Here is a 13224-nt window from a genome sequence, read left to right on the forward strand (position 1 = left end):
GAGGTCAGGCTGTTAACCAAAGGCTGGCAGTTTGAATCTACTGGTCACTCCTTGGAAACCTTATGAGAAGTTCTACTCTGTCCTATAGGGTTGCTATGAGTCGAAATTTTCTCAACGATGAGTTTGGTTTTTGGTTTGGGGAATATTAAATAGATCGTATTGTTACTCTGAGCCTCAGTATCCTCATCAGAACATCAAGGTTAATAAAATTATGTTTTTGTAAAGAGTCAAATAAAACAACAGATGTAAAAGTCCTTTGAAGATGAAACACTTTTCATAAATACATAGCATCACCTGAATAACCTTGTAAAATATTACAGTTGTAGTATTTGTAAATTATTTTACCACAAAAATCTTAGATATAATATAGTGAGTTAAAAAAAAAAAAGTGAGTTTAAAGCTCCAGCTAAAATCCACATTACTGAAATTCAAGAATAGACCTTGCATTAAAGGTACTTGTGTATTTTAAAAACTTCAAAGATCATAAGCAAAATTTTAGGGAAAGAGTCATTTGGTAAAAATTGGAAAAAAAACCTTTTATTTACAAGATAGCTAATGAGGTTTACTACCCAGTGTGGTAACTAATTGAGTTCTTTTTAATTGAAACCAAGTTTTGCTTTTATACATTTTTTGAAACAATAATTTTTAAGCCTAGATATTTAACAATTTCAAACAATTTGTGATTTCATGCATATGATTTGTAAAATAAGCAAAGAAGAGAAAAAAAGATAAAAACTCTATGTAGAAAATAGAATCTTATAACTACATTTTACAGAGTATTCCAAGAGATATCACTGGTCATTTTATTTTAAAAATATTACTTAGACAATTAAAAAACATTAAAGCCTGATATAATTTTCAACATTGGGAAAGATAAATTATTGAAAAATATGTAAAACAGAGATGCCATCTCAATGCCATTGATACCACTTGATTGTAGAGTAAGTATTGTATGAGGTATTGAACATTGCACATAATTATACACTTAGGATTTGACATGGTAGCTAAACCAGTTGTTGAAAGCCACTACAATAATGAGAGAGGAATTAAGATTATTAACAGTGGGGAGGAAAAAAGAAATATAAAGGCCCTTCTAACTCTAAGCTGGATGTGGCGATTTCAATCAAAAGAATACTACAACCACTAAAGTTTTTTAGTAATTCATGATATAAAATAAGACATCCACCTCTAATTTTTCATCTTCTCCATTGCTTGAATCTAATGGTGATATAGTATATATTTGGAACCTACATGGCAGTATGATATTTATTATTTTCTTTTAGAAGTTATACCTTAAGGATATAAATATGTTGTATAGTAACTGAAATTTATCACTTTTGATAGTGAAGTGAATTTTAGATTTTATAGTAAGCATTACCACGCCTTGTTAATATCACATAGAACATTCAAAATCCTTGTGTTTAAATTAAATGAAGTACTGAAAAATTTAGGTCTGAGAAATAGGTATTAATTGCTAAATGGATTCAATTTTAGGTAATACTTGTTATGTGGATTAAAGAATTGCTTCTCTTTCCTACAAATTTACTAAATATGTGGCTCCATTTTCTAAAATGTCTAGATTTTTTTTTTCAGTTGCAAGGGAATAGGAAGTTCTGTATTTATGACTTATGTACAGTAGGTATATTGGTATTTTTTAATGGCAAACTTAAAATATACTAATTCTGGAACATTTAAGGAACCTTTTTTTTTTGGAGAGCTGGCCTACTGGGTGAGAATACCATTTCAAAAACATTTGTGCTATTTAATACATGGCCATGAAAAGGGCTATTCAAAATTCCCAGGTAGAACAGAGTTGTCAATGCCAAAAGAAAAGCTTTGCACAGTAACACAAAGAAAGTCACTTTTCATTTTAACGGATGGCACAACTGGCCTTAAAAGGTCATTAAATACTAATAGATCCACTTGAGGTATGGTTGCTTAATGGAGGATTAGGGTAACACAGACATAAAGACCAACACAGAGGAAAGTTTTTAACTCTCTGGACCATGCAACATGAGATGAGAAAAAAAGCAATATGGAAAATAAACACTTTCTCAGCACTGATAATTTTATATTTATAGAATTGTTTTATGTGATAGAAAGTTTCACCAAAATCATGACAGAATTCATATTTAGAATGCAAGGCTGCCACTTACTTAAGAGAATTAGAAAGGTGTTTATACATAAATTTTGTCGGAATTCATCTTCACCTAGTAGAATAGACCATTGTCTAGGAAGGAGACAAAAACCCATACCAGCTGAGAAAATTAGAAATTTTCAGGAAGGATAGTGTTGAGATAAATTACTTTAAGCCTTTTCAAAGTTTGCATACATTTATAAAAAGAGATAAATTTTCTTTGATCTGAAGTGATTCTTTGCACATGTGCAGTGTACAGCATACTGTATACATTTGGGGATTCCCTGTGTACATATACATACGCATACACTAGCAGTATGCCTCTTTAAAGGTATGCGCAGCTTTAACGCAAAGAAAAGGAGTTAGCAACGCAATAACCATTGACAGACAATCCAAGTGCTGAAATCAGTGACATTAATACCTTAAGGGCTGTTGTACTTCTCACATTTCCCAGAACTGAGGATATAATTACCTTTTTAAAAGCTTTTCTTTCATCGCAACATTGATTGTCATAGAAAATCTTTGTGCTTTTGCATAATGCCCTTTCTGGGTGTAACATATATTCACATACGACATTGGACATTTTAAATAAGCATGCTGGAACACAGGGAGGACCAAACAACCATGCACAAAATATTCTAAATATGTTTTCCCAAAGTGAGTGTCACATCAACATGCGCCACTATCATATTTGGTCCTGTACAGCAAGGAACGTACAGCCGAAGCAACCATGGCTAGGTTCATTTGCAAAAAGTTCTTTAGAGAAGTATGCCCAGTAGAAAAACAAAACAGACTGAAAGAAACAAAAATATTCCCCAAAACATAAACCAACAAAACAAAACCAGAACAACAAAAATTCCTCCCACACGTTAACAGTTTGAAATTCTGGCCATTTTTCATGTAGCATATTTTCCTCATTTCACATCATGCAGGTCTTCTCAAAAATTTTCAGTTGAGTTGTTTATCAAAGACACGTATTAGTGTCTCAAAGCTTTTCCTAGCCATTGGAAAAGCTCGTCTTGATAAAGCATTTTCCAGCGCACATTGGCTTCGACGGTTTCCACAGCTCGTGAGAAAGAAGCAGCAGCTACCCCATCATAGCTCTTCATGAAGCTCTTTAGCTGCAAATAGAATTTTTACAATGATAAATTTGCACGTCTTCAAATGAACTCATGTCCAGCACATGTGAACAAGAATCTGTTTGAGACAAAGTGTCGTATTCACTACCGAAGGTCCATGTGAGGTTGTGGCGCTGGCTTCGTAATGAAAGGCAATGAATGTGATAACAGATTGTGTCGACTAGGTATGATGTAATTGCTTCTGGGATGGAAAGGAAAGGAAAAAGTGGACATCACACTTTAAATAGCTCCCAATTCAGCTTCTCGATTTATGAATAAATATTAAAACAGACATATTTAATTTATCTTGTCATAATCTGTGGATGGGATTGTGGCAAAGACCAATTCTAATTAGCACGAATATCCAATGCAAGAAATAGTCTTAAAAATTGAATCTGTAAAGTTCACTTTTATGTTTATAGAGAGAAAATTATTCTTCCTCCTCTCCAAATTAGCAGTGTGAAGGTTTGACATTGTCCTTGATGGGAAGGAGGAAACAAGGTTACTGGGTAGTGGAAAAAAAAAAAAATGATGCTATGAGACTGAATGATTAATGACATTGCAATCACCTAAGTAACTAGATTTAGAAAGAAGGTAGGAGCGAAGTGTTCTCTTTAGCTAGAAAAAGTGAGCATTTAATAAAAACAAAGTTATAATTATTAAGTGTTTTGTCAAAATTTTTACTGACTTAAGATTTTCTTTGGAGAGTTCACATACTCTGGGAATATTCACAGATTTAACTTCAAGATTAAATACTAGCAGTTTTTCTTTCTGTTCCATTTGTTTTAAGAAACTGGCAACCAACCAACAATTGCAATGCTAATAGACAAATGTGAAAAATCAGCTTGTAACGCAAAAACATTATGAGGTGTAATTAGTGTGGGGTGTGATTCATCACATGGCAGGCGCCACATGGAGTATATGCTAGGGTATAAAGGAAGGAAATGTAGTGCATCAAGACTGACTCTGGGGCCATAGGGAGGGGATTTAAGATGCAGTTAATTATACCTTTCTGAGTTAATTTAGAAATGAGTTCATGGACAGCTTAGTTTGTTTATGACAGTAACTTTGCTTACATGGTACTGATGAGTTTTCTCACCTGCAAAGTTTATTTTCTACTTTTCTACAAAACCTGTGCCCTGCAGGATCAGCCATGGATAATCGTATCTCAGAGCTACATCTGTTATAACAGTGCAGAAGCCAAGTATTTATAATAAACACATAAAATATATAATCTATAACAAAAAATAATCTCTGCTATCTTAAAAATGGATTTGACATCTGATCAAATTTACACGTTAAAAAGAAGAGAAAGGATTGGACTTTATTGACTGTCTTCAATATTATTGCAGGTGCTGTGTCTGTGTATAGCTACAACACATACACACACAACATTTCCCCAGGGAAGTCTAATGGAAACACTTACACCATACAGATACATTTTTTTAATTTAGCTGATTAACACAATACGTTTTTATTTTTACTTATATATTTATTCTCAGACAATATTCAGTCCGTATAGACAGCACTGAGTTTTTATCCTTAAAGCAACAAATGATACATTTTGATCTATCTTCCAAATTAGTAATTTCATTTATTGCCAAATATGACATAACAGTGGCATTATTTACATAATGCATGTCAATTAATAATATATATATATTCCTTTTAAAATATATTCTGCATTATTACATTTTTGCTTAGGCTGCCACTGAATAAGCCAGTTAGTGATAAATTACCCCTTGGCAACTTTGACTCTGTAGAGCATCCTCTTGGCCTCTTTATGGGATAGCAGGAGGGTCTGAACACAGGAGGTAAAACTCTAAGTCCTCTTCAAAGGCAAACTATGGGTTTGAGTATGAACGTGCTATTGACACAAGAATAGGAAGTCAGATTATCCTAGAAGAGAACTCTGAATATATCTCTGGGAATTCATTACTATTTAAGAGCACTAATTACTTCCGTTGCAAGCTCAGAGAGCCTGAGGTGACTCATATACATCTTAAGAGTAGCTTGTTCATGAAAGCACATCTGGTCTACGTTCCATATTTGGCATCATTGATCTTATTCCCTGTATTTCTCCACAGCTCTTAAGGCAAACATGCGGTCAGAGTGGCTGTCTAACTGGTCCTTCAGGATGATCTCAGTGCCTCAGGGACCCCAGCCTCACTTTAGAGGGCATGGGATCAATGAAAGGCATTGGGCATTCCAGTTAGCTTACTTCTTCAGCATTCTGGTAGCTTTTTGTGCTGCTATTAGTTTTAAAATTGTGCTTGCTAAATATACATGTCATTTTATGCTATTATTCAAACAAGTTTCAAGTTTAGTCAATTCTAAAATTTTGTAAGAGGTCAGAATTGTTTATGCTCCCTATTCTTCTTAGGATAAAATTCCTAGGCATTTTAAAAATTTCTCTACTAAAAGTATTTTGGCATTTTAAACAACAACTCTGATTTTAGGCCCCAACATCACATAATGCATTTCATAAGTTTTGTAGTAAATTGCAAAACACAATACAAATAGGATTAAAAAAAAAAAAAAGTCCAATTATCAGGTTTATATTTTCAGCATTAAAATTGTAAATGTGATATCTGTGATGCACAGGATCCATGTTCTTCTATGAAAGTGTTGTTTAATAGGTTCAAGAGGTGAGAAAAGCAGTGGCTGTCATGCCGAAAAGGATTGCTTAATGAACCTTCATATGGAAAAATGGCAAAGACCTTTGCAGTTCCAAGAGGTTGTACTTCCATTAATTTAAAATGAAGGAAATGATGGACTGTCACTTGGAGAAACACTGCTCAAGTTGCTAGAGCCATGTAATTAATAGAATATCGCCAGTTTCAGGTACTAAATGCAGTTTTGGGGAAGGTATTATGAAACAATTTAAGTTTCTCTATCAAATGCCCCAAAAGCTGATGGATATCATTGAAACCCTGATTGAGTTTTCAGAATTCATAAAGATGATGATTCCCTTTTGATATATAAACCCTTGGAAATAAGAATATGGCATATGGCATGGGCACATGGGTTTCTGCTCATGAAGCTTATGGGTTATTAGTGATGGAGAATGGATTTTTCTTGGCCCCTTTCTACTTAAGGAAGGGGAGATTATTGTCAATATAAATGAAGCCCTTCACCCAAACAATAGAACTCTTGCTGTCAATTCCAATTCATAGCAACCCTATGGGACAGACTAGAACTGCCCTATAGGGTTTCCAAGGAGTAGCTGGTGGATTCAAAATTGCCGATCTTTTGGTTAGCAGCCAAGTTCTTAACCATTGTGCCACCAGGGCTCCACCTAAACAATAAAAAAAAAAAATTTTTTTAAATAGTGGTCCCCAATCCTATAAGCTATGATTAGATGATGAAAGTATGAAAAAGCCTCAGGCACTAGTTATTAAAACTGGAAAGTCAGAGCAAGTTGCTCCTAGTAAGGGGATTCATTGCTCACTCCACTGAAAGCCTTTATTGTGTAGTTAGCTATTTTGTAGATTATGAAATGACAGCCACGATTTCGTTACAGATTTGAAATTGCACTTTTCATGAAGAGGTATCTGGGGGCATCTAAGATGGCAATTAAGTAAAGTGTCAAAATTAAATATATAATTAAAATACATAAAACAAATGGTCAGTATATGATAAAATCAACTAAATGCCCATTTAAAAGATGTATTTTCATGGCCTGGGCATTATGCAATCAAGGAAAAAGAAGAAAGATATATATAGAATTAGAAGATGAGGGAGAGAAAGAAGAAAAGAGAGGAAGGAGAGGGGAGTGGAGGTGAGAAGAAGAGGGAAGATGGAAGGGAGAATGAAGGGAGAAGTGAGGAGAACGGGAAGGAAAGCAAGGGGGGAGGAGTGATGAGAGGAGAAGAGACGAGGGGTGGAAGATGTTTCACTTCTTGTGTTCACTCCAATGACTGCACAGATTGTGACTAAATGAGTCTTTCATTCCCAAATTGTTGAATGTAAAGTCATGAATACCTCATTTAAATACAGAGAAAACCTGGAAGCCATCATTAATTTAATTGTTCTTTCTTTCTGTGTCTTATGGATATGAAAGAAGTCCTTCCCATTTATCTTCTTTTATTAAAAAAAAAAAAAAAAAGAGAAAAATATGTGCTGGGACTTTCAAAATCAAATCACTCAGTGTTGGGAGCACACACAGCAGGGATAAAAATTAAATTTCAAACCATCACAATCAGAGATTTAGGTTGGTTTAGCTCATGACATGAAAGAATCCAAATTAGTTCATGGGGGATAATCATAGGAAACTGGGCAATATTAAAAGATTTTAGGAATGGGGCCAGGGTTAATACTTCTAGGGGGATGCCATCTAATGTGGTTAGCTCTGGGTCAGAGTATCAGGCACTACTGTCAGTGAAAACGGAGGAAATCGTGATTCACAAGCCAACTCTCAGCTATACTTTAGAATGAAAGAGCAGCAGAGGAGACAGCAACAGATGTTTGACGTCCATCTCATTTTAATAAATTCAAATTATCTATATTTTGCTCTTTGCTCATTCCTACTTACCCCTCCCCATAATCACAACCCTCTTGTTAGAGAGGTAAGTTACTGGTCAAAAAACTGGTTGGTTTAAATTTCCAGAGAAATAAGCCAGAGAAGAATACAGGAAATGTTAGATACTTCACAAACCAGAACAAACAAACAAATAAGCAAACAAAAAAACCAAACCCATTGCCATCGAGTCGATTCCGACTCATAGTGACCCTATAGGACAGAGTAGAACTGCCCCACAGCGTTTCCAAGGAGTGGCTGGTGGATTTGAACTGCTGACCTTTTGGTTATCAGCTGAGCTCTTAACCCCTATACCACCAGGGTACAAACTACACATTACTCCTTAAAAAAACAAAGTGTATTTGAATTCTAATTTTAAGAATTTTAAGCAAACTGTTAAACTCCGTAAGTACTACTGAACAGGCTCCTGTCAATACAATTGGAATTCATTCAATTTAGCACTCTAAATAACATGGAGTATTATTATCATGACCAGTTATCTGCACATGCATTACTATAAATCAGTGGGACTAACTGCAAATTCTGCACTTCAACATCAACTTTTGTCCTTTGTATCCAAATCCAGAGTTATTGACAGGATTGCTTTGTTCCTTAGTGTATCCTATACTGGGTTCACAGAATCAGCTGAAGGGCAGATGATTGGAACAAAGATGTCTAGAGAGGCGTTGGAGTTCCCTGGTTTGAAAATCATTAGAATCAAATGCCTTTTGCAGGCATTTAATGATCTGAGTAAAGTTTTTAACACAGATAAGTGTGTATGTGATTGTCAGTTTGTTGCAAAGGAAAGGGTGTAAATCTTTTGGAAAGAAATGGTTGAAGTAAATGTATGATTTTATATGTTTATAAAAGAAAGTCATTAGAACTCATCTTAAAATATTTACCTCCTTGAGTTCTCCTTCAGTATTAAGAAATTCTGTAACTCCACTGATAAGTTTGGAATTCATAAATAATGCTTCTCCATACCTCAAAAGATAAAAAAAAAAAAGGTCTTAATGTCAATATAGTCAGTAATTTAAGAAATACTACTATAACAATATTTTAGAGTTCTTCTCAAGGGTTCCATTTGACTGACGTTGTCTTAACTACCATTAAGAACTCTGAGTATTCAAGGATATTTCTCTAGGGAAACTGCAGAGAAGATACCATCAGATACCATAGGGTTTGGTCCAAAATATTTCAGACAGGAGAATGGGTGGCACAAATGTTTACTGGCTGGAATACTGAACAAAAAGTTGGTGGCTTAAACCCACCCAGACGTGCCTCTGCCAATCTGTTTTCGAAAGGTCACAGCCTTGAAAGCCCTACAGAGCAATTCTGCTCTGCACACACGGGGTTGCCATGAGTCATAATTGACTTGATGAGCAACTAAAACACTAAATTAAAAACAAACAAAACAAAACGAAGTCTTCTAAAAATGGAATTAGAAGTTCCTATGAGTCAGAATCAATGGCAATGGGTTTAGTTTTGGGTTTTTTTTTATTATACTTTCAAGGAGCCCTGGTGGCTCAGTGGTTAAGTTCTCTGCTGCTAACTGAAAGATTGGTGGTTTGAATCCACAGGAGAAAGATGTGACAGTCTGCTTCTGTAAAGATTTACAGTGTTGGAAATCCTAGAGGGCAGTTCTACTCTGTCCTATAGGGTCACTATGAGTCAGAATTGACTCAACAGCAGTGAGTTTTTGGTGTATTATATTTTTAATCCAAGACTTAAGAAAAATATATTCCAAAATTTTCAACTTTAAAGCCACCAGGTTCATTCACTGTAAGAAGAAAGGATCTCAGGAAAAGAAAGAGGACTGCAAGACCAACTTGGATATTACATCAGTATGTTATACAGTCTGAACAATGTGACTTTGGTTTAGTCAGTCATAATTGCCACTGGCATTTGCCTTTTTTCTTGCTTAGAAACAGAACCAAATTCCTCAACAATGCTGCAAAAATATTAGCATTTTTCATGTGTGTAGCATAATAAAATATGCTACACACATGAAAAATGCTAATATTTTTGTTCATTTGGATTGTATAACCCTTGTGTGGCATGAATAATTATTATTTGACTTACTATCCAAGGCAAAGAACAATTTGTGTCAGTAAGTTGGAAAAAATTCTCATTTTACTGATTAGTCTCCACTGTGCTAAGGATATCCATCACAGACAATAATACTCTCAGAATTAAGGTAAGTAAACCAAAAATAAGGGTATGGGTTTTTGGAAGCAATGGCCCAGTCACCATTACAAGAGGTTTTCCAATGCTACCTTTAACTGTGTGATCTTAAATAATTCAGCTTCTGGACTCTCAGTTTTCTCATCTGTTAAATCAGGAGGCTGATCTGGATGACCACCATGACTTGTTGTCATTCTAACATTGCACTATTCCATGGATAAGAGTTAAAAAAAGTAAAAACAAACAAATAGGCATCCACAAATAACAAGAATAATCATTAATATTCAGTCTGTGGTTAGAGAAGTGGCCTACTGTCTAGAAATAAAAATCATTCTTTTTCTAAAAGAGTGGTAATTGTTTTTGCTTATACTTTGCTTACACTGTCATGTGATGACATATAAAGTACAATCCTTTCCTTCAAAATACTACCCTACCTAGTTGAGGAGCTAGACATGTCAACAGATAATCATTTAATGTGGCTATGCCTTGGGTAGTGCAAATGATTAACTGCTAACTGAAGGGTTGGTAGTTCAAGTCATCCCAGAGGTGGCTCAAGAGAAAGGCCTGATGATCTAGCTCCAAAAGATTATTGAAAACCCTGTGCAGCACAGTTCTACTCTGATACATATGGAGTCACCATGAGTTGGAATCAACTTGACACGACGGCAACTGGAAATTGAAAAAAAAGTCTGATGATGAAAAAAGTTATACAGAGTGTTCAGACAAAGTCCCTTTAGCTGGGGCCTTGGGGAAGGCTTCTAAGAGATAATGGAATCTAGATTGAGTACAGAGTGAATCTAAGTAGCAGGGAAGACAGTAATTTTAGTCAGAGGACCAACATAAAAGCAAGGAAGTGTGACATGGCAAAGTGTATACAGACAGCTAATAACAGTTTAGGATTAAGAAAGTATAAATTGTGAGGCTGAGGAGAGCAGAACAAGAGGTCAAGACGATAGTCAGGGGACTTATCAGGGAGCTTAGATTTTAGGTATGGCACAGAACCATTGAAGGATTTTTAGCAGGAAAATATCACATTTGCTTTTTTAAAAAACTGCTTGGGGCAGAGGGAGGCTGGTGGTGTGTGGGGTTGATTATAGAGGCAGTGAGACAGAGGCTATTGGATGGATACCGGAAATAGGTAAGAACCTGCATTCCCTAGGGCAATGGTAGCAGAAAAAGAAAGAAAGAATCCAAGAAACAATCAGAAGATGTTAAACTAACAAAACCTGAAGTGTAGTTGTTTATACAAGGCAAGGGAAAGGGAATCCCTATGCAGACATCCAGGTATCTGGCTTGAACAATTAGTGGATGGCCATATAATGGTTCACTGAGAAAAGGAAGACAAAAGACAAAAGTTTTCCAAACACACCCCCAGAGAGGCCCACAAGGGGCAACTGGATATCATAAGGTGAAGCTTAGGTGAAATGTATGAGATAGAGATACAGACTTGAGAATGACTGAAAACGTTAATAGTAGTTGTCAACTAAAATCAGGGAGAGCACATGAAGGGGAAAAAAGACAGGGCTCCCAAGAAGTCCAACATCTAAGGATTTACAGAGGAGTAGTTTTTAGTTTTTAGGAGCAGAAGAAGACAATTGTGTTTGTCAAGAAAACCGCTACTGTATTTATAGATACATTGAAAAGTCAATCTTTTTTACCTTTGGCATAGAGATCACTGACTTTCAGTGAGACAAAATAGGCATACCAGGAACCAAACATTTTTGGTAGAAATTAAAGTATATATGGATTATACTGCACTTCAAAGCCACTCTAAAGAAACTCTTGTGTATTGCGTATTCCTACACTCTAAAGTAAAATGCTTGCATACATTAATTTCATCTTAAGTGTCTGACAGTTCATTGTATTATTTGCTTGACAGCAAAGCAAACTCTAAGCTTCCAGTCATTCCAAATTCTGAACCCAAAATAAAAAAGAGCCAATGTGCCTTCTAGGGATATCAGTGCTTTCTGACAATGAAATATCTCTACATAAAAGTGTGCTTTAATATACAAATTCAAACAATTCAAATAGAATTCCTTATAGCAGCAACTGATAAAGGTGTGGTTAAAAGTAATAAAGTCTATATGCCAATTTTTAAGAGGAAGGTCAACAGAACTGCTTACTGTCTGGAGACATTTAAGTTTGAGAGGAACATGCAGCATTTACACGCTCTATAATAAATTTAACTTTTAAAATACCACAGAGATTATCAGACTAATAAATTAACATTTATTATAATATATTTAAATACATAATGAAATATTTTTAAAATTGAGGCTGAAGAAATCCTACCATGAAACAAGATGTCCTGGGAATGAATTCTACAGCAACTAAAATCTTACAATGATTCGAAGCGATTAATGTTCCTTCTCTGCCTCCTGGCTTTGTTTCAGATATTTTCTATTTTCTATTTTAGGGACATGTAATTAAAGTAATTTTACAAAAGTAATTAAAGTTTTCTTATTATAGTGTCATATTAAGTTTATAAGTCATTTTTCCTATAACATGTTAAGGATACAGGAGTTTTATGGTATGATTTCTCGAACCTCAGACAATTTGATAGATTTTCAGAAAAGTTGCTCCATTAAACCTTTTGCACTCTTCACCTTTACATATAAAATTAATTAAGGTTATCTGCCTTTAATAAATGGATAATGTTATAGAATTTATAAAATAATCCTGAGTTTTACATAAGGGGCAATATCACTTGGTTGCCATCTTGGTTGACTATTTTAAAACGTACCCTATTTCTTGGATCTTGGGTATAACAAAAAAATTGGGGACTTTATCACTCATATATCACCATTAATTTATTCACTCAAGTATGAATAATTGAATTTTTATTTCTACCTGGTATTTAATATCTTCCATTTATCTCTGAAAAATTTCCAGGCAAGGTCTCGGCCATGTGGATTTCGAGCAACGTGGATTATGACATCGATCGCATCTTGATCCAGCACCACCTCAGAATTCAGGGACAGATTCAGGAGCCTTAAGGGTAGAATTGTGGATGAATTTTTAGTGCAATGACTTCAACATTTTTATAATCATCCTAATTAAATATATAATTTAGTTTGTCATGTTCTTCAAAAGAAGAGTTCACTGTCAACTTTACTAATCAATGGGACAAATTTTTGCTTAAAAAAAGGGAAAGGGTCAAACTCATATAGTATTTTGAAATAAATATATTAACTAAAGTCTGAAAACCCTGGGGGTGGAGAACTCACAATTCTGGTTTGATGATGCAATACTCACTTAAAAATATT

General features: G+C 34.8%; 1 protein-coding gene across 1 annotated transcript in view; it reads right to left on the reverse strand.

The window, feature by feature from the left end:
* Positions 1–789: 789 nt before the first annotated feature.
* Positions 790–13224, reverse strand: part of TRHDE (thyrotropin releasing hormone degrading enzyme) — a 486396-nt gene continuing 473961 nt past the window's right edge. The window contains exons 17-19 of the mRNA XM_003405210.4: positions 12809–12949; positions 8677–8758; positions 790–3258 (exon numbers count right to left, since the gene is read on the reverse strand). Coding sequence (XP_003405258.4) covers positions 3115–3258; positions 8677–8758; positions 12809–12949 — 367 coding nt within the window. The 3' untranslated portion in view covers positions 790–3114. The remainder of the gene's footprint in view (positions 3259–8676; positions 8759–12808; positions 12950–13224) is intronic.

This window comes from Loxodonta africana, chromosome 4, assembly GCF_030014295.1.
Source record: "Loxodonta africana isolate mLoxAfr1 chromosome 4, mLoxAfr1.hap2, whole genome shotgun sequence".
In the NCBI taxonomy this organism is placed as follows: domain Eukaryota; kingdom Metazoa; phylum Chordata; class Mammalia; order Proboscidea; family Elephantidae; genus Loxodonta; species Loxodonta africana.